General features: G+C 40.9%; 1 protein-coding gene across 1 annotated transcript in view; it reads left to right on the top strand.

The window, feature by feature from the left end:
* LOC126260363 (uncharacterized) overlaps nt 1-19869 on the top strand; it is a 151596-nt gene that overhangs the window by 48916 nt on the left and 82811 nt on the right. The window contains exon 6 of the mRNA XM_049957691.1: nt 738-976. Within this exon, the coding sequence (XP_049813648.1) occupies nt 738-976 (239 nt within the window). The remainder of the gene's footprint in view (nt 1-737; nt 977-19869) is intronic.

Genomic DNA, 19869 nt, shown 5'->3' with positions numbered 1-19869 from the left:
CGAAAAGTTAAATAAGTAATTAAAGATAATTGAGGGTCACTGTACACCATTTTTGATAGTTTTCTCTTTTATGAAACTTAATTTAAACCTAGATTATAGATGTGATATGGCATAGGTCATCCTTCGAACCATTGTAGAACTTGGAAACCATTCAAGGAATATTCATTCACATTTTTGTTCAACGCAGTTGGTTTTTATCATCCTGTATTAAAATATTTCCTTTTATCAATAGTGCAATTTATAAACAATGTTTTGTAAGTAGAATAAAATTTCCAATAGTAAACTTAACTGCTTTTTCGACGTTATTTTACCAGCTAACTAAAAATAGGAAAGCCTTGAACCCCTTCCACTAAATTTAGTTAGTATTAAGATTCTTTTACAGGGAGTGCAGTGAGCTGACGCTGAAATCATTAAGTATTTGATTATATCATCGCTATTCTCACTGAACCCTTCTGAACTGTACATGTTATGTGTGGTCTGGCGTCTCCTTACCAGCAACAGGTCCCAGGTTCAAATTAGTCAATTCCCTAAAAAACACGCTCAGAGCGTCGTTGCGCGAAAGTGGTAGGGAGACACGACTTAGAACAAACAGACACCACGCAGAATGTTAGAATCTTTACTGTAACGCGGCAAACAATAATTTTATTAGTTGTGTAACTGCTGCGAAAATAGTGACTGAACGAAGAGTAAAGTTTATTACTCGTATTGCTACATGTATTATCACTGTTCCTGTGCAGGAATTGGCCTGCTCATGCTGACGAAGATCTGGGAGTATGACACGGGCACGATGAAGCTACATCCCTGGCACGTGTTCGTCATGGTGAGCTCGGTTCCCGCTCTCCTCGGGGCTGTTGCCTTCTCGCTCTTACCAGAGACTCCCAAGTTCCTCATGGCGCAAGGACGGAATGAAGAGGCGCTGGCCGTAATGCGGAAGATGTATGCCACCAACACACGCATCCATCCGGACACTTACCCGGTGAGCTTAACCATGTAACCATGCTGATGAGCCGAAGCATTACGACTACTGCCCACTGCGGGATGGAATGCCGTCTTATGGCGTTCCAGGCACGTGATGCGTTAAGGAAAGTATACACGTCGTTTCACAGTTCATATTACACACTTTTAGAAGTTGCAGAGGGGACTCAAGTTTTATATAGCAACCCATGTCCGAAATTTGTTCGTTTCCCATATTACAAGGAAAACAAGTGCTACTCAATCGCGTGCTTGGTGTTCCTTATGCCGTCCGCCTGTTATGGTAGACTACCCAGATCCATGAATGGTACGATGACGCGTTTTCACATGATGTCCCCTGTTTCCATCGGTCTTGTTTTCATGCTCCACGGTGATGCGTCAGTTGACATTACGGTAACAAGTACTGCTGTAACAGAATGCCTGAGATCACGTTCGGGGAGCAGGCCCACGTGTCGTTAATTTATGGTGAAGCTCGCCGTAATAGAACCTCCACATCTGTACCACGGGTACTTTCCAAATAGTGTGGTGGCTCCATCACATTCCATGTTTGCCAAAGTAGAACAATGGCTGCGGGAGAGTTTGAAATTCACAAGCGTTAGAGCAAACTCTGATGCTCCAAGATGGTGACGCACGATCATATTCTTCCTCTCGCTATTAAACTTTTTTCCATGTGGCAGAGGGGTGTAAGTTGTTGTTTGAAGGCTTCTATTTGGGCAATCATGGCCCTTGGATATCACCTGGCTGTAATTCGATAGGCGGATGGCTGCCGCTGACGTGGTTGCTGTTGGCTTTAACAGATAGCGCATAAGACGTTTGCGTACGCGAGCTGATCACAGGGTTTTAGCTTATGATGGATAATGTTGGTTATATTTAATTTGGTGGTATTCTTTTAGAGATTTGGGAGGTCGAAAGGTTTGTTCATGAAGGAACTCCCCTCCGCCCCTATTATTTATTTTATATTGACATATGGTTTGAGTTGTGCTTAGTGCCACTACTGGCTATAGGTATAGTATGGCAATGTCAAAAATTTTGGAGTTTTTAAAAAAAATTATTTTTTAAAAAATCCTTTAGTGTTAACGTGTACGGAAGTACCATTCCGGTTGCTAGTCATAATTACATCCTGTTAGATGTTATATGCTGAGTATATTACTATTAAATTATATGTGAACACATGGAGCACATGGCCATGCAGCGCCCCCCACAGAGGGTCCTTCGCTACTAGTTGACTTGTTTAGCGTGAGTATACGCCATGCTTCAAGACTGCTTGTGTCGCAGTTAATAGTCATATGTTGTTGGACACTTTCTCGGAGTAGTCAAGGATGTACGCCTGGTTGGTTAGGAAGGAGCTGAAGTTTGTGGTATGTAACTCATATGACCCGATCTCATTTTCTTTAATGCTGAGACGTGTTGAGTGTGCTGTTCCCTTATGTTTTGTATTTTTTTGTAACATATATCTGAAGATGGGTGTAATCCCTAAACGCGTAACATGTTCTAATAAGAGTCAACTGAACATCTCATGACTTTATTGCGATTGTACAGCATTGGTTGCCAATGATTAAAATAAAAATGATCGCATGCCTCAGGCGGAATTTTTTTTCCTGTATATCATATTAGAAGGAAACGCTTCATCATGTTAAACAGAACCCACCGACGAGTACTTGTGCCTTTGCATGTGACTTGCATGTGTCTGATTCGTCTGGCTGGCGTGTTCTGCATGAACAGCAACTCCAACCACATCTCCCTCAGAAGGTACAAACGATGCTCCAGGCGGATTTTGTGCCACCTGTCAATTTCTGTACGTGGTTTTTACATCGTTGTGTGGATTTTCCTCGGTTTCCAAGGCGAATTTTGTCCACTGACGAAGTGCGTTTCAGCAGGGAAGGCGTTCTGAACGCTCGAAATAGCCGAATTTGGGGTCAAGAAAGCCCCAAGTTACGTGCACACGAAACCCCAAAGCCTTGTGGACACGAAGATTTCAACACACCTTCGGTATCACTGTCTGGGCGGGTATCCGCTACACACCGTCAGGTGGCTTGTGGCGTATGAATGTAGATGTAGATGGTCATGTGATTGGACCGTACGTCTTTCCTCCCCACATAACGGATGCCAGGTGCTTGATATTCCTGCGACAAGTGCTGGAGCAATTTTGGAAGATGTACCGTTGGACATTCGGCACAAATTGTGGTTCCAGGACGATGGCGCAGCAGTACATTTTGCAGTTCGCGTCCGAAACCATCCGAATGTAGTCTAACGATGCAGGTGAATCAGTCGAGGTGGATCACATGTTTTTCCACCAAGATCCCCAGATTTAACACCTTGGGCCTTTTGATTGTGGGGTCACACGAAGAGTCCACTTTACGAGACCCCTGTCCAGTTGGAGAGAGATCCGGTTGCACGGATCATGGTTGCCGCTGAAGTGATTGACCATACACCATGCATTTTGGACGGAGTTTATGCGACCTTAACTGCGCAGAAACACTGTCTGCACAAATCTTGGTGGTCGTCATATCGAATAACTGTTGTAATATCAAAGTAAACAGGAGTGAAATCTCTACATCTTGTTTTCCTTGTAACATGCAAACGAACTATTTCCCTACATGGGTTCCTTTGTAAAACCTCTAAAATGAAGTAATATGAACTGTGAAACGCCCTGTACAAGCGGAGCAAAGACGAATAGGGAATCATTCTACAAAAATATGGGCCAGTAATGGGGAAATCCACTGAGATAAGCAGCTTAGACTTAGGGCAGATTACTGTTCAGGTGTGGGAACGAGCATCTAGGAAACGGCGAAGCAGGTCGGCTGTTGGCATATTGCTATAGTAAGTATTTTTTTTAAATTCTTTATTTACCAAACAAGTAAGTAAGAATTTACATTTAGTGCTTGACGGATGGCGAACCCACGTGTATGCGACAAGGTGGAGGTTGGAGGCTGGCCCGTTCTGTAAAATATGAGAGGCGGCGATCCTTGGAAGATGTGATGAAAGAGTTCATTGCTGGTGTAGGCACAGCGCACATCACTGAACATGCTGCTCCGCAGAAGACGACCCAAAGGAACCGGCAATTAAGATTGCAATGGGCACGCTGTCACCGTGATTGGATCGCGGAACAAAGGAAAAGATCGCCTGATGGGATGAATCACGTTTCTTGTTACACGAGATCCATGGTTATGTCCGATGAGCCATCATCAAGGCGAACAGATGCTCTAAACATGCGTTGCACCACAGACACTGGCCAATGCAAGCAGTATTATGCTATGATGGACGTTCACATGGGGTTCCACGGAACTTGTGGTAGTAACTGAAGACATCATAACTGCTTTGGTCTACGTTAGCAGTACTGCGAACCATCTGCATCGCCAGTAGGATAAATCTCCGCGTCACAAGGCAACAGTGGTTTAAGAAGCATCATAGTGAGTTCTGTTGATGTCTGATCTCCAGATTTGCTGATCTGATACCGATGGAACATATCTGGGACGCTATCATGCGCCAGCTGTACGCCCACAAACTATTGGCCCATAATTTGCGGGAACTGCGTGACTTGTCCGTGCACATCTCGTTTCACATACCTCCAGAAACGTACCAACGACTTTCCTATCCCATGCCACAAGGAGTCACTTCTGTATTGCGTTCCACAGGTGGACTAACACACAGGCGGTCATAATGTTTTGGTTCATCGATGTAGATGGTCCTCTTCCGAAAATTCTAGTCTATGGCTTAGTGCTGTTGGAATCGAAATACACTCCTGGAAATTGAAATAAGAACACCGTGAATTCATTGTCCCAGGAAGGGGAAACTTTATTGACACATTCCAGGGGTCAGATACATCACATGATCACACTGACAGAACCACAGGCACATAGACACAGGCAACAGAGCATGCACAATGTCGGCACTAGTACAGTGTATATCCACCTTTCGCAGCAATGCAGGCTGCTATTCTCCCATGGAGACGATCGTAGAGATGCTGGATGTAGTCCTGTGGAACGGCTTGCCATGCCATTTCCACCTGGCGCCTCAGTTGGACCAGCGTTCGTGCTGGACGTGCAGACCGCGTGAGACGACGCTTCATCCAGTCCCAAACATGCTCAATGGGGGACAGATCCGGAGATCTTGCTGGCCAGGGTAGTTGACTTACACCTTCTAGAGCACGTTGGGTGGCACGGGATACATGCGGACGTGCATTGTCCTGTTGGAACAGCAAGTTCCCTTGCCGGTCTAGGAATGGTAGAACGATGGGTTCGATGACGGTTTGGATGTACCGTGCACTATTCAGTGTCCCCTCGACGATCACCAGTGGTGTACGGCCAGTGTAGGAGATCGCTCCCCACACCATGATGCCGGGTGTTGGCCCTGTGTGCCTCGGTCGTATGCAGTCCTGATTGTGGCGCTCACCTGCACGGCGCCAAACACGCATACGACCATCATTGGCACCAAGGCAGAAGCGACTCTCATCGCTGAAGACGACACGTCTCCATTCGTCCCTCTATTCACGCCTGTCGCGACACCACTGGAGGCGGGCTGCACGATGTTGGGGCGTGAGCGGAAGACGGCCTAACGGTGTGCGGGACCGTAGCCCAGCTTCATGGAGACGGTTGCGAATGGTCCTCGCCGATACCCCAGGAGCAACAGTGTCCCTAATTTGCTGGGAAGTGGCGGTGCGGTCCCCTACGGCACTGCGTAGGATCCTACGGTCTTGGCGTGCATCCGTGCGTCGCTGCGGTCCGGTCCCAGGTCGACGGGCACGTGCACCTTCCGCCGACCACTGGCGACAACACCGATGTACTGTGGAGACCTCACGCCCCACGTGTTGAGCAATTCGGCGGTACGTCCACCCGGCCTCCCGCATGCCCACTATACGCCCTCGCTCAAAGTCCGTCAACTGCACATACGGTTCACGTCCACGCTGTCGCGGCATGCTACCAGTGTTAAAGACTGCGATGGAGCTCCGTATGCCACGGCAAACTGGCTGACACTGACGGCGGCGGTGCACAAATGCTGCGCAGCTAGCGCCATTCGACGGCCAACACCGCGGTTCCTGGTGTGTCTGCTGTGCCGTGCGTGTGATCATTGCTTGTACAGCCCTCTCGCAGTGTCCGGAGCAAGTATGGTGGGTCTGACACACCGGTGTCAATGTGTTCTTTTTTCCATTTCCAGGAGTGTATGAAATTAAAAATAATATTCAGAAGTAAGAAGGAAAAGCATTAGGGATTAAGTTTCTCGATCTGCTGTTGAAATTGAATGGTGAGGTGAGGGAGGAGGAGGAACTGAGTGACCACGAAGCTATGCTTACAGATAGAAACTTGCCACTTACACGTTTTGTATCTACATGTTATAAGGTATCACACCAAATATTTTTAAATGAAAAAGAGATAATATATAGTAACTACATGCATTTTTCTGAACGCTTACGTAGTGGCCAATTTTCCGTACCTAGATCGGTAATGTGACCAGTGCCAATGCAGCAGGTTTCTTGATTGGTTATTCTGATTTCCAGGCATATTTTCTTGGCGTCTTCGCGCCCTAGTATCTGAAAGAATACCAAGCGGCTTAGTATTAGGCCAAATATTGCAGTACAGAGGCAGCTTTAAATAATAAAACTTTTTAAATCCAGAAGTGTAACAGAGGGATAGCTTAGTATAGAAAAGTGTTTAAATAGAAGTCAGTTTCATCTGTTGTATTATGAGAGTTTATTGGGAATAACTAACCCTTACAGGGTTAAACATCCTGGGCACTTTTTACGAGTAGTGTGGCAACTTCTCCCGGCCAGATTGCATTTTGTCATTAGTGATCCAGAGAAGAAACTATCAGACTAAAAGAAATAATAATTTGTAGGCCGGAAGACTGAAGATCGATATATAAGTAAGGTAAGAAGAATAATATAAATGATCTCTCTTACATCAGATGACTCAAAAAAAAATCTAAAAAATAACAGACAAATATTCCTCTGTTAGTCTCACTGACAACACTGACTATGAGTAGATGGGTATTGCTGATGCTGCCCCAGACCTGCACCAGGCCTCAGGTCTGAGGTTACAGGCAACATCCAACATCCGTCTACTACTGCCGATTTCCCCCGCACTCACCTCTTCCTGCAATTCCAAGCTACTTTATTCAGTAAATTTAACCAACTATAATAATTAAAAAATCAAAAGAACTATGTATTTTATCTGATATTTAAAAAATTAAAATATCTCAAGCATGAAAAAATTGGATTTGAGAATATAGGTATATTTAAAAAATAATTCCAATAAAGTATGAGGTATTTAAAAATCTAATACAATTGTTTCCTTATGTGTGGGTCAAATTTAGATTTGACATTTTTGTTGAAAGAAATGATAAACCAAGAGAGAACAAGGTTAAATGTGACATTTGCAAAGTTTATTTTAAACCAACTATAATTATAGAACATTTGAGAAATATAGATATTATTCTTGGTATTAATGTATTAAAAGGAATTTATGGAGATGAACAATACAAAAGGAGATGTGATAGCTATGATAAACTGATACAGAAATATGGAAAAAATAGGAATGTCAAATCCTCTCTTTCTCATGACTGTAAAAAAGTACTAATTAACAACTTGAAGACTATAATTTACCAATAAATAATTTACCAAAAATATTAAAAAATACATTAAAGCTTCTATGCTATATGTTATAAATATGTCTCACTTAATAGCCAAAAAATCTAAATGTACAGATTAAAAAAAACAGAGAATACAATAATAGTCTGATAAATTCATTCCATAGTTATACTGAATTTCAAATAAATAAGAAAATCACTTCACTTTACTTTCAGCTGCCCTGTCTCAGCTGCTTTTGAAAGCAATTTATTCCATGTATTTAAGTAATAGTTTTACATCTCTAATTCTACCTACTTTTACACAAATCTAATAAAAATTTTTCTCTATATATGCAAGCTTAAAATAAAATTTGTTCTATAAATAAAATATGTACTACAAATAAAAAATATTGAATAGCAGAAAACTTAGCAATAACACAAAACCAACTAGTGAGAGATTTGACTTATGGCTAATTACAGAAAAATTAAATAATAATGCTCTGATTACAAATATAAGAGACATCATCTACACAAAATCAGGAAAAAAATTATAAGAATTTAAGCAAGCTACAGAACCATTCTGCAATAGTATTATGCTAGTTAAATTTACACATTTAATGCATTGTAACAAAGATGCAGGCAGAAGACAATTTTTAGTTAAGGAAGAAATATGTGGATCATTTAATTTATGAGGAGTACTTTCTAAATTTTGTTCAGTGAAATATGCTGTTAAAGGTAAGTTACCTCAATTAACATACTGTTTTGGGTGGGGTCCACCTTTAGCAAAACACAATTTTGTTTTTTGTCCCAGACATATTTCACAGCAGTTGCAACATCATCAGTGGTCTTTTTTTATTATTATAGCTGTTAAACATAAGGAATTTACTTTACTGTTTAAATATAAATAAATATTAGTTTCTAAATCATAATTACAGATATTTGAAGAGCACATAAAATTGTGTATTCATGCCTTCTTACCACATGGTGTCGTTTTCCTGCTGTATTACGTTTTTACAGTGTCTGTTTTTCTTTACAGTTTGTCACCTGCAACAATATATGGCTCAATGTAGACAAAATACACTCCTGGAAATGGAAAAAAGAACACATTGACACCGGTGTGTCAGATCCACCATACTTGCTCCGGACACTGCGAGAGGGCTGTACAAGCAATGATCACACGCACGGCACAGCGGACACACCAGGAACCGCGGTGTTGGCCGTCGAATGGCGCTAGCTGCGCAGCATTTGTGCACCGCCGCCGTCAGTGTCAGCCAGTTTGCCGTGGCATACGGAGCTCCATCGCAGTCTTTAACACTGGTAGCATGCCGCGACAGCGTGGACGTGAACCGTATGTGCAGTTGACGGACTTTGAGCGAGGGCGTATAGTGGGCATGCGGGAGGCCGGGTGGACGTACCGCCGAATTGCTCAACACGTGGGGCGTGAGGTCTCCACAGTACATCGATGTTGTCGCCAGTGGTCGGCGGAAGGTGCACGTGCCCGTCGACCTGGGAGCGGACCGCAGCGACGCACGGATGCATGCCAAGACCGTAGGATCCTACGCAGTGCCGTAGGGGACCGCACCGCCACTTCCCAGCAAATTAGGGACACTGTTGCTCCTGGGGTATCGGCGAGGACCATTCGCAACCGTCTCCATGAAGCTGGGCTACGGTCCCGCACACCGTTAGGCCGTCTTCCGCTCACGCCCCAACATCGTGCAGCCCGCCTCCAGTGGTGTCGCGACAGGCGTGAATGGAGGGACGAATGGAGACGTGTCGTCTTCAGCGATGAGAGTCGCTTCTGCCTTGGTGCCAATGATGGTCGTATGCGTGTTTGGCGCCGTGCAGGTGAGCGCCACAATCAGGACTGCATACGACCGAGGCACACAGGGCCAACACCCGGCATCATGGTGTGGGGAGCGATCTCCTACACTGGCCGTACACCACTGGTGATCGTCGAGGGGACACTGAATAGTGCACGGTACATCCAAACCGTCATCGAACCCATCGTTCTACCATTCCTAGACCGGCAAGGGAACTTGCTGTTCCAACAGGACAATGCACGTCCGCATGTATCCCGTGCCACCCAACGTGCTCTAGAAGGTGTAAGTCAACTACCCTGGCCAGCAAGATCTCCGGATCTGTCCCCCATTGAGCATGTTTGGGACTGGATGAAGCGTCGTCTCACGCGTTCTGCACGTCCAGCACGAACGCTGGTCCAACTGAGGCGCCAGGTGGAAATGGCATGGCAAGCCGTTCCACAGGACTACATCCAGCATCTCTACGATCGTCTCCATGGGAGAATAGCAGCCTGCATTGCTGCGAAAGGTGGATATACACTGTACTAGTGCCGACATTGTGCATGCTCTGTTGCCTGTGTCTATGTGCCTGTGGTTCTGTCAGTGTGATCATGTGATGTATCTGACCCCAGGAATGTGTCAATAAAGTTTCCCCTTCCTGGGACAATGAATTCACGGTGTTCTTATTTCAATTTCCAGGAGTGTATTTATGCAAAAATTACGATTTCTAAACTGTTATGGCTATACCTGAGATTAATAATATACGTGAAAGGTTGTGTGTGTGTGTGTGTGTGTGTGTGTGTGTGTGTGTGTATGTGTGTCTATTTACATTATGTTTCACTTATAGTTTCTTTTTTTGTCATCTTCTTCATTGTCAATCTCTCTGTATTGAGTTGCCACTGTCACTCTCACTGTCGCTGTTTACCAGTTGTAATAACAAGATGACGGATAGTGGAACAGTTGAAGGTGTGAAAACAAGATGGTGGACAGTGTAACATTAGAAGATGTCATTGGCGGTTGTTTTGAATTTCCCAGAGGTGTGTGTGTGTGTGTGTGTGTGTGTGTGTGTGTGTGTGTGTGTGTGTGTGTGGAAAGAGAGAGAAGAGAGAGAAGAGAGAGAAGAGAGAGAGAGAGAGAGAGAGAGAGAGAGAGAGAGGGGGGGGGAGTAGATTTGAGCATTTATCATTGTTTTTATAATTATATATATTTATGTATTTATTTTTAGTTTTATATGTATATGTGTATGTGTGTGTTGTGTGTGCACGTAGGGAGGGGGGAGTTCTATAGGTTGGTATTATCTAATAATCACAAAAATAATCTAATAATTCAATCTAAAACCTAATCTAAAATCTAATAAACTAAAAATAGAAAGCAGTGAAACATGTCTGGGACAAAAAACAAATTGTGTGGTGCTAAAGGTGGACTGCACCCAAAAACGTATGTTAATGTTAAAGAAAAAACAGACAAAGGAGCTTCAACCCCAAGATTAATATCTAAGTTACCTCTTCCTTTAGATACGAATACATGAACATGTAAAGGAGGCAAACAAGCTGTTAATGTAGGTACTCATGTAATGTTGTTGTTGTGGTCTTCAGTCCTGAGACTGGTTTGATGCAGCTCTCCATGCTACTCTAGCCTATGCAAGTTTTTCATCTCCCAGTACCTACTGCAACCTACATCCTTCTGAATCTGCTTAGTGTATTCATCTCTTGGTCTCCCTCTACGATTTTTACCCTCCACGCTGCCCTCCAATACTAAACTGGTGATCCCTTGATGCCTCAGAACATGTCCTACCAACCGATCCCTTCTTCTAGTCAAGTTGTGCCACAAACTTCTCTTCTCCCCAATCCTATTCAATACTTCCTCATTAGTTATGTGATCTACCCATCTAATCTTCAGCATTCTTCTGTAGCACCACATTTCGAAAGCTTCTATTCTCCTCTTGTCCAAACTATTTATCGTCCACGTTTCACTTCCATACATGGCTGCACTCCATACAAATACTTTCAGAAACGATTTCCTGGCACTTAAACCTACACTCGATGTTAACAAATTTCTCTTCTTCAGAAATGCTTTCCTTGCCATTGCGTCTACATTTTATATCCTCTCTACTTCGGCCATCATTAGTTATTTTGCTCCCCAAATAGCAAAACTCCTTTACTACTTTAAGAGTCTCATTTCCTAATCTAATTCCCTCAACATCACCCGACTTAATTCGACTACATTCCATTATCCTCGTTTTGCTTTTTTGATGTTCATCTTATATCTTCCTTTCAAGACACTATCCATTCCGTTCAACTGCTCTTCCAAGTCCTTTGCTGTCTCTGACAGAATAACAATGTCATCAGCGAACCTCAAAGTTTTTATTTCTTCTCCATGGATTTTAATACCTGCTCTGAAGTTTTCTTTTGTTTCCTTTACTGCTTGCTCAATATAGAGATTGAATAACATTGGGGAGAGGCTACAACCCTGTCTCATTCCCTTCCCAACCACTGCTTCCCTTTCATGCCCCTCGGCGCTTATAACTGCCATCTGGTTTCTGTACAAATTGTAAATAGCATTTCGCTCCCTGGATTTTACCCCTGCCACCTTTAGGATTTGAAAGAGAGTATTCCAGTCAACATTGTCAAAAGCTTTCTCTAAGTCTACAAATGCTAGGAAAGTAACTTTGCCTTTCCTTAATCTAGCTTCTAATATAAGTCGTAGTGTCAGTATTGCCTCACGTGTTCCGATATTTCTACGGTATCCAAACTGATCTTCCCCGAGGTCGGCTTCTACTAGTTTTTCCATTCGTCGGTAAAGAATTCTCGTTAGTATTTTGCAGCCGTGACTTATTAAACTGATAGTTCGGTAATTTTCACATCTGTCAACACCTGCTTCCTTTGGGATTGGAATTATTATATTCTTCTTGCAGTCTGAGGGTATTTCGCCTGTCTCATGCATCTTGCTCACCAGATGGTAGAGTTTTGTCAGGACTGGCTCTCCCAAGGCTGTCAGTAGTCTACTCCTGGAGCTTTGTATCGACTCAGGTCTTTCAGTGCTCTGTCAAACTCTTCACGCAGTATCGTATCCCCCATTTCATCTTCATCTACATCCTCTTCCATTTCCATAATATTGTCCTCAAGTACATCGCCCTTGTGAGGACCCTCTATATACTCCTTCCACCTTTCTGCTTTCCCTTCTTTGCTTAGAACTGTGTTTCCATCTGAGCTCTTGATATTCATACAAGTGGTTCTCTTTTCTCCAAAGGTCTCTTTAATTTTCCTGTAGGAAGTATCTGTCTTACCCCCAGTGAGATCAGCCTCTACATCCTTACATTTATCCTCTAGCCATCCCTGCTTAGCCATTTTGCACTTCCTGTCGATCTCATTTTTGAGACGTTTGTACTTCTTTTTGCCTGCTTCATTTACTGCATTTTTATATTTTCTCCTTTCATCAATTAAATTCAATATTTCTTCTGTTACCCAAGGATTTCTACTAGCCCTCGTCTTTTTACCTACTTGATCCTCTGCTGCCTTCACTACTTTATCCCTCAAAGCTACCCATTCTTCTTCTACTGCATTTCTTTCCCCCATTTCTGTCAATTGTTCCCTTATGCTCTCCCTGGAACTTTGTACAACCTCTGGTTTAGTCAGTTTATCCAGGTCCCATCTCCTTAAATTCCCACCTTTTTGCAGTTTTTTCAGTTTTAATCTGCAGTTCATAACCAATAGATTGTGCTCAGTCCACATCTGTCCCTGGAAATGTCTTACATTTTAAAACCTGGTTCCTAAATCTCTGTCTTACAATTGTATAGTCTGTCTGATACCTTTTAGTATCTCCAGGCTTCTACCATGTATACAATCTTCTTTTATGATTCTTAAACCAAGTGTTATCTGTGATTAAATTGTGCTCTGCGCAAAATTCTGCCAGGCGGCTTCCTCTTTCGTTTCTTACCCCCAATCCATATTCACCTACTACGTTTCCTTCTCTCCCTTTTCCTACTGACGAACTCCAGTCACCCATGACTATTAAATTTTCGTCTCCCTTCACTATCTGAATAATTTCTTTTATTTCATCATTCATTTCTTCAATTTCTTCGTCATCTGCAGAGCTAGTTGGCATATAAACTTGTACTACTGTGGTAGGCGTGGGCTTCATATCTATCTTGGCCACAATAATGCGTTCACTATGCTGTTTGAATTAGCTTACCCGCATTCCTATTTTCCTATTCATTATTAAACCTACTCCTGCATTACCCCTATTTGATTTTGTGTTTATAACCCTGTATTCACCTGACCAGAAGTCTTGTTCCTCCTGTCACCGAACTTCACTAATTCCCACTACAACTAACTTTAACCTATCCATTTCCCTTTCTAAATTTTCTAACCTTCCTGCCCGATTAAGGGATCTGACATTCCACGCTCCGATGCAATAAAAAGTAATATACTAATCCAATTATTATTCCTTACAAGGTAGAATTCATAGATGCTAAGATTGATACACTTTTAAGAGAGTTACCAGAAATATTTCAACAACTTCATGAAGAGCATTATTATTTACTAGATTTTACAGGAATTTTTAACAAAGAAGAAATGTGTGAATAGTTAACAGAAAATTTTAATTTCTGTATGCAAGGAGAATGTAATGCAATTGTTAACAACAATGATTCTGTAGAAAAAGACTGTTTAACATGATTAAATTTCAATCCTAGAGTAAAACTCTACAATAAATATATCTGTGTATTATGAAGTCCAGGAGTTAATAAACAACTTGTCAACTGTACTACAGATTTTTTAAATTGTCCCAACAGAAGATTAAAAGAAACATTTGCTTTTACATTAGCTACAGAAAATAGAGTTGAAGCAACAATTTATAATTATATTAATCCAGAATTGCAAAAAAAAGAGGAATTCGAACCATTAACAGATTGTTTAGAATTAACTACAAATAACAGCAAAAATTTTGGCTAAAGTCCTTTTTACGCTGTTCCAGTAGCTAAAATGTTTCAAAAATTAACAGAATCATTACAGAATAGTTGCTATCTTACATACAAATATTTACTGCAGAATTTTTATTGTGATAACAAAAATATTAAAAATTCAACTGGAATATAATTAAAAATTGGAATGGCTGATGAAGATGAAATAGAAAAAATAATTAAATACGTTTTATCTGTATTTAGTTTTAATCACTTACCTATTTATTACATATAAATCTTTGAAAAGATAGAGACTGTAATTTCTGTAAAACAAACAAGCTATATAAAATCTGGAGACACATATTTTCCTAAATCCAATAGTTTGTTTTCCATAATACCTAAACAAATAAACATCAAAGAACTGCAATTAATAAATACAACCAATTATACTACATTTCTGCCTAGAAAAAGGAATAAACATTACCAACAAATGCTTTCCATATCCCACTACAGAAATTACACCAGTTAGTATGGCATAATTAGTACCTAGTAAAAACAAGTATGATAATTAGAGAACTTAAGCATATAAGAAAGAAAACCATAATGTTTTGATAACACACAGTGTTTAAAGGGAGAACTCAAAAATATTTGGGAGAAGGAACAAAAATAAGAGAAATGGAAGAAGAAATAAAAATATATTTTAAGAGGCAGTGTATAGATTTTACAGCAAGTGGAGTTTATAAAATTTATGCTTTTGCAGTAAATGATAAAAACAAGTATACATATGTGTTTTGAGGCAACAAAATGGGGAAAAAATCTGTATATATTGTTATAGTTTTCAATAAAATTAAATTCGTATATACAAAGAAAAACAGAAATGTTCTTAAAAATGAAGGATTTATTTGTAATCCAGACAGTAGTCTTCGACAAGAATTCTACTTATAATGGAAATTCTTTCCCCAGAATAGCTTACTTAAAAGCAGTAACTATTTTCGTAAACAAAGAGAGTTTATTGTATAAAGAATAACATGGAGAAAGGATGTAAAATACAAAAATAGGACAGATACTAGGAAACATAAAAATAAAAAACTGTAAATTACTGGAAGATCTGCAAGAAATGTTAGATCTAATTATTTCCCATATTGCCACTGAAAATTATCACAGAAAACACAAATATATTTTTAAATTCGAAAATATACAGGATTGTTTCTGTTCGAATTATTGACTTCAGGAAGAGATTTGAATAAAAAAATTGATATAAATTACAACTTTAAGATCAAACTAGATGGAACTAAAACAATACCAAATAAGCCCAAAGAAAGGCTTGTGTTTGTTGTTTAATTGTTATTTGCATATGCCTGAAATTGTATCTATTTTAATAGTTTTGATTTTTTCTGAAGTAAGTATATTGCTATCTTTAAAAAATGTAATATTATTTTGGGACATTTTTTATGAAGTTCAGCTGAACTTCCTATATTTTTATGAGTATAATAATCTCCAAAAACATAACAAGGACAGATTAAGTTTTCATATTCTGCACAATAAATATGATAAACATTATACCCTAAATAAAAACAGAGACCAATTCCTTTCTATGGTTTCAATGGTTATATAAATACATACAGCTGTCTCACAAGGTGCAATATCTTCAGGAATAATTAGTTTTTAAAATTATTTATACTAAAATTTTTAGTTATGGAAGAAGATAAAAATATACAAATTTTAGATCTATTTTAGAAGATTAAAATGCATTTCGAATAAACAGGAGAGAAATTCAATAGTTTACTAGTCGAACCATACCAAGTAGAGTTCTTACATGAAATTTTACTCACAAATGGTTGTGCAAAAACTACTGTTTATGATAAAGCAAAACATGCATTCATAGAATTAAAAGATTTAAATAAATTTAATAGAGAGAAATGTCGAAAGAAGTTTCTTAAGGCAATAAACAAATGTTACTTAGAAGAAAATGATTGAAATTCGAGTGAGGAAAGCGAAATAGATAATGATGAATATTTTGAAGACGAACTTGATGGAGAGGAAGCTGTTCAAGACTGTAACAGTGGTTGAATTTACAAAAGAAGGATTTAATTTTTATGTGTTACTAAGTGATAACTGTATACCTATCAATTCCCATCACATCTTCATAATTTTTCCTATATTTTCTGTAACTGTGCTAATCAGATAGCAACAATGGACAGCAAAAATTGGCACAAAAAATAGACAGCATTTTACAACATGGACAGCATTTTATAACATTTGTGTGCACTAGAATTTGGTGCATAAAAATGAAGAGCAAAACGAAAAAAAAAAAGAAAATGGACACAAAAAATTGGCATCTCGGAGACAAACGATGGGTGAACATTTTTTAAAATTTTAACTTTAAAGAACCATCTTTTTTAACGTTCACACTTAATTTTCGCTTCCTTTGCCCATCGCTTGTCATCGTTTGCCCCAGAAGTCCGTTTTTCCTGTCTTTCTTTTCTGTTCATTATTTATGTTCCACATTCGAGTGCAGTCAAATTTTCTATCCATTTTTGCTATTTATTTTTTGTATCTATATTTGCTGTCCATTTTTGCCATCCGACTCGTTTTGCCAACGCGTGAAATCTTCAGCAATTGTAGCAACGTTTCTTTCCCACGTGAGATTCACATGAAGAAGTGTCGCTGTGGGAAATCTGACTTTGTGCAAACCACGAGGTGTTCGGGGTTACTATATTTCGAGTGAATCTTTCTATCATCGGCATCATGTAAGAACTGCACCAGATCTTGCTGAAGAATAGACATAAGAAGAAAGTATAAGAACTAAGAATTTATAAAAGATTGAAATATAATAATACAAAAATTTAAAAAGACTATAACACTCAAATACCATACAGACATATACTATATAAGAAAGATATGACACTTATTGTGAAGTCCATCTGTAATTTCACGATTAACATAACGCCCTTGTATCCCTTAACTTTATGAGAAGTATAACAACAAAATAAAAACAAAAGTAGGGTTTCAATAACGGGACTAAAACAGTGAGAAAAGATGATGGTACCCACTACGCTGCTAGTTCAGCTGAGCTCGTAGACAGCTAAAAGGCATCTAGCTTACATCAAAAATGTTGACGGTCATTTTCTCAGAAACGGTCGAGTATCTATAGATAAGCCGAGACATGTGTTCACTTATCTTCGCTCCTGTTCCACTGTGGAAAGTTTCTGGGAAATCGGGTTATGGCACTTGCTTCGTCCTCTTCGTAAATTCACAACATCGCACTCACCACGAACAGCGTCGCCTTGGACAGTGACTAAGTCCAGAACTTCCACACACGTCTTAACAGAACCATGGCACTAGCGTGAATTTATCAGGCAATCAGCGGCATGGCGGCCCCGCCTTTCTGCTATGTCGGTGCCTTACACCCAACCCTCCAGGTGCCAGACACTCAGATCGGTACCAAACGTTTTATGTCGATAGATTATCAACCAAAACTTCAATTTAGTTCGTACTGTGTGCTGTCGTCCAGCAGAACATGTGTAAACGGTAACTGAAAGCAACGCCAGAAGGACGGAGGACAGATAAAGCGAATATGTGAATAATTGCTTTGTAGATCTCGCGTGGGTGAGTTGGTGGAGGGTGAGGTGCTGCGTTCAGACCCCACTGATGACAATTTTTGTAACTGTTTACCCGTGAACCTCTTGTGTGGGAGAGCATTTTCCTGAAATGTAAAATGACTCTTCGGAGTTTGTAGCAATGTTCTTTTGGCAGTCTGTTTTCGCTTCGTTAACTGGAAGCGGCAAACGTATAGAGAACATTCGGTTCAAATTGCTCTGAGCACTAAGGGACTTAACATCTGAGATCATCAATCCCCTAGAACCTAGAACTACTTAAACCTAAGTAACCTGAGGACATCACACACATCCATGCCCGAGGCTGGATTCGAACCTGCGACAGTAGCAGTCGCGCGGTTCTTCTTTTTCGTCGAGCGAATGGTACGAGGGCAGTTCAATAAGTAATGCAACACATTTTTTTTCTGAAACAGGGGTTGTTTTATTCAGCATTGAAATACACCAGGTTATTCCCCAATCTTTTAGCTACACAACACTATTTTTCAACGTAATCTCCATTCAATGCTACGGCCTTACGCCACCTTGAAATGAGGGCCTGTATGCCTGCACGGTACCATTCCACTGGTCGATGTCGGAGCCAACGTCGTACTGCATCAATAACTTCTTCTTCATCCGCGTAGTGCCTCCCACGGATTGCGTCCTTCATTGGGCCAAACATATGGAACTCTGACGGTGCGAGATCGGGGCTGTAGGGTGCATGAGGAAGAACAGTCCACTGAAGTTTTGTGAGCTCCTCTCGGGTGCGAAGACTTGTGTGAGGTCTTGCGTTGTCATGAAGAAGGAGAAGTTCGTTCAGATTTTTGTGCCTACGAACACGCTGAAGTCGTTTCTTCAATTTCTGAAGAGTAGCACAATACACTTCAGAGTTGATCGTTTGACCATGGGGAAGGACATCGAACAGCATAATCCCTTCAGCGCCCCAGAAGTCTGTAACCATGACTTTACCGGCTGAGGGTATGGCTTTAAACTTTTTCTTGGTAGGGGAGTGGGTGTGGCGCCACTCCATTGATTGCCGTTTTGTTTCAGGTTCGAAGTGATGAACCCATGTTTCATCGCCAGTAACAATCTTTGACAAGAAATTGTCACCCTCAGCCACATGACGAGCAAGCAATTCCGCACAGATGGTTCTCCTTTGCTCTTTATGGTGTTCGGTTAGACAACGAGGACCCAGCGGGAACAAACCTTTGAATATCCCAACTGGTGAACAATTGTGACAGCACTACCAACAGAGATGTCAAGTTGAGCACTGAGTTGTTTGACGGTGATCCGTCGATCATCTCGAACGAGTGTGTTCGCACGCTCCGCCATTGCAGGAGTCACAGCTGTGCACGGCCGGCCCGCACGCGGGAGATCAGACAGTCTTGCTTGACCTTGCGGCGATGATGACACACGCTTTGCCCAACGACTCACCGTGCTTTTGTCCACTGCCATATCAAAGTAGACATTCTGCAAGCGCCTATGAATATCTGAGATGCCCTGATTTTCCGCCAAAAGAAACTCGATCACTGCCCGTTGTTTGCAACGCACATCCGTTACAGACGCCATTTTAACAGCTCCGTACAGCGCTGCCACCTGTCGGAAGTCAATGAAACTATACGAGACGAAGTGGGAATGTTTGAAAATATTCCACAAGAAATTTCCGGTTTTTTCAACCAAAATTGGCCGAGAAAAAAAATGTGTTGCATTACTTATTGAACTGCCCTCGTAATATATAATTGTTAAGTATGGAGCTATTGCGTGAACATACTCTCAAAGAAACCTAACTGGTATACAATCTGGATCGGAAGACTTGCTCTTCTTAAGTGATTCAAGTTTCTCCACTACATCGGAGATATCTACTGCTAAATTACTCATGTTGGCGGCAGTCCTGGATTCGAATTCTGAAATATTTACATCGTTTTTGGTGAAGAAATATCCGGAGTCTGTGTTTGGTGACTATACTTCAGCAGCAGTGTCATTGATAGTATTTCCACCGCTATTGCGCAGAGAAGGCATTGATTGTGTCTTGCCGCTAGCATATTTT

Source organism: Schistocerca nitens, chromosome 5, assembly GCF_023898315.1.
Source record: "Schistocerca nitens isolate TAMUIC-IGC-003100 chromosome 5, iqSchNite1.1, whole genome shotgun sequence".
Taxonomy (NCBI): Eukaryota; Metazoa; Arthropoda; class Insecta; order Orthoptera; family Acrididae; genus Schistocerca; species Schistocerca nitens.
Note: the sequence above shows the minus strand (reverse complement) of the source record. Positions and strands in the feature narration are given on the sequence as shown.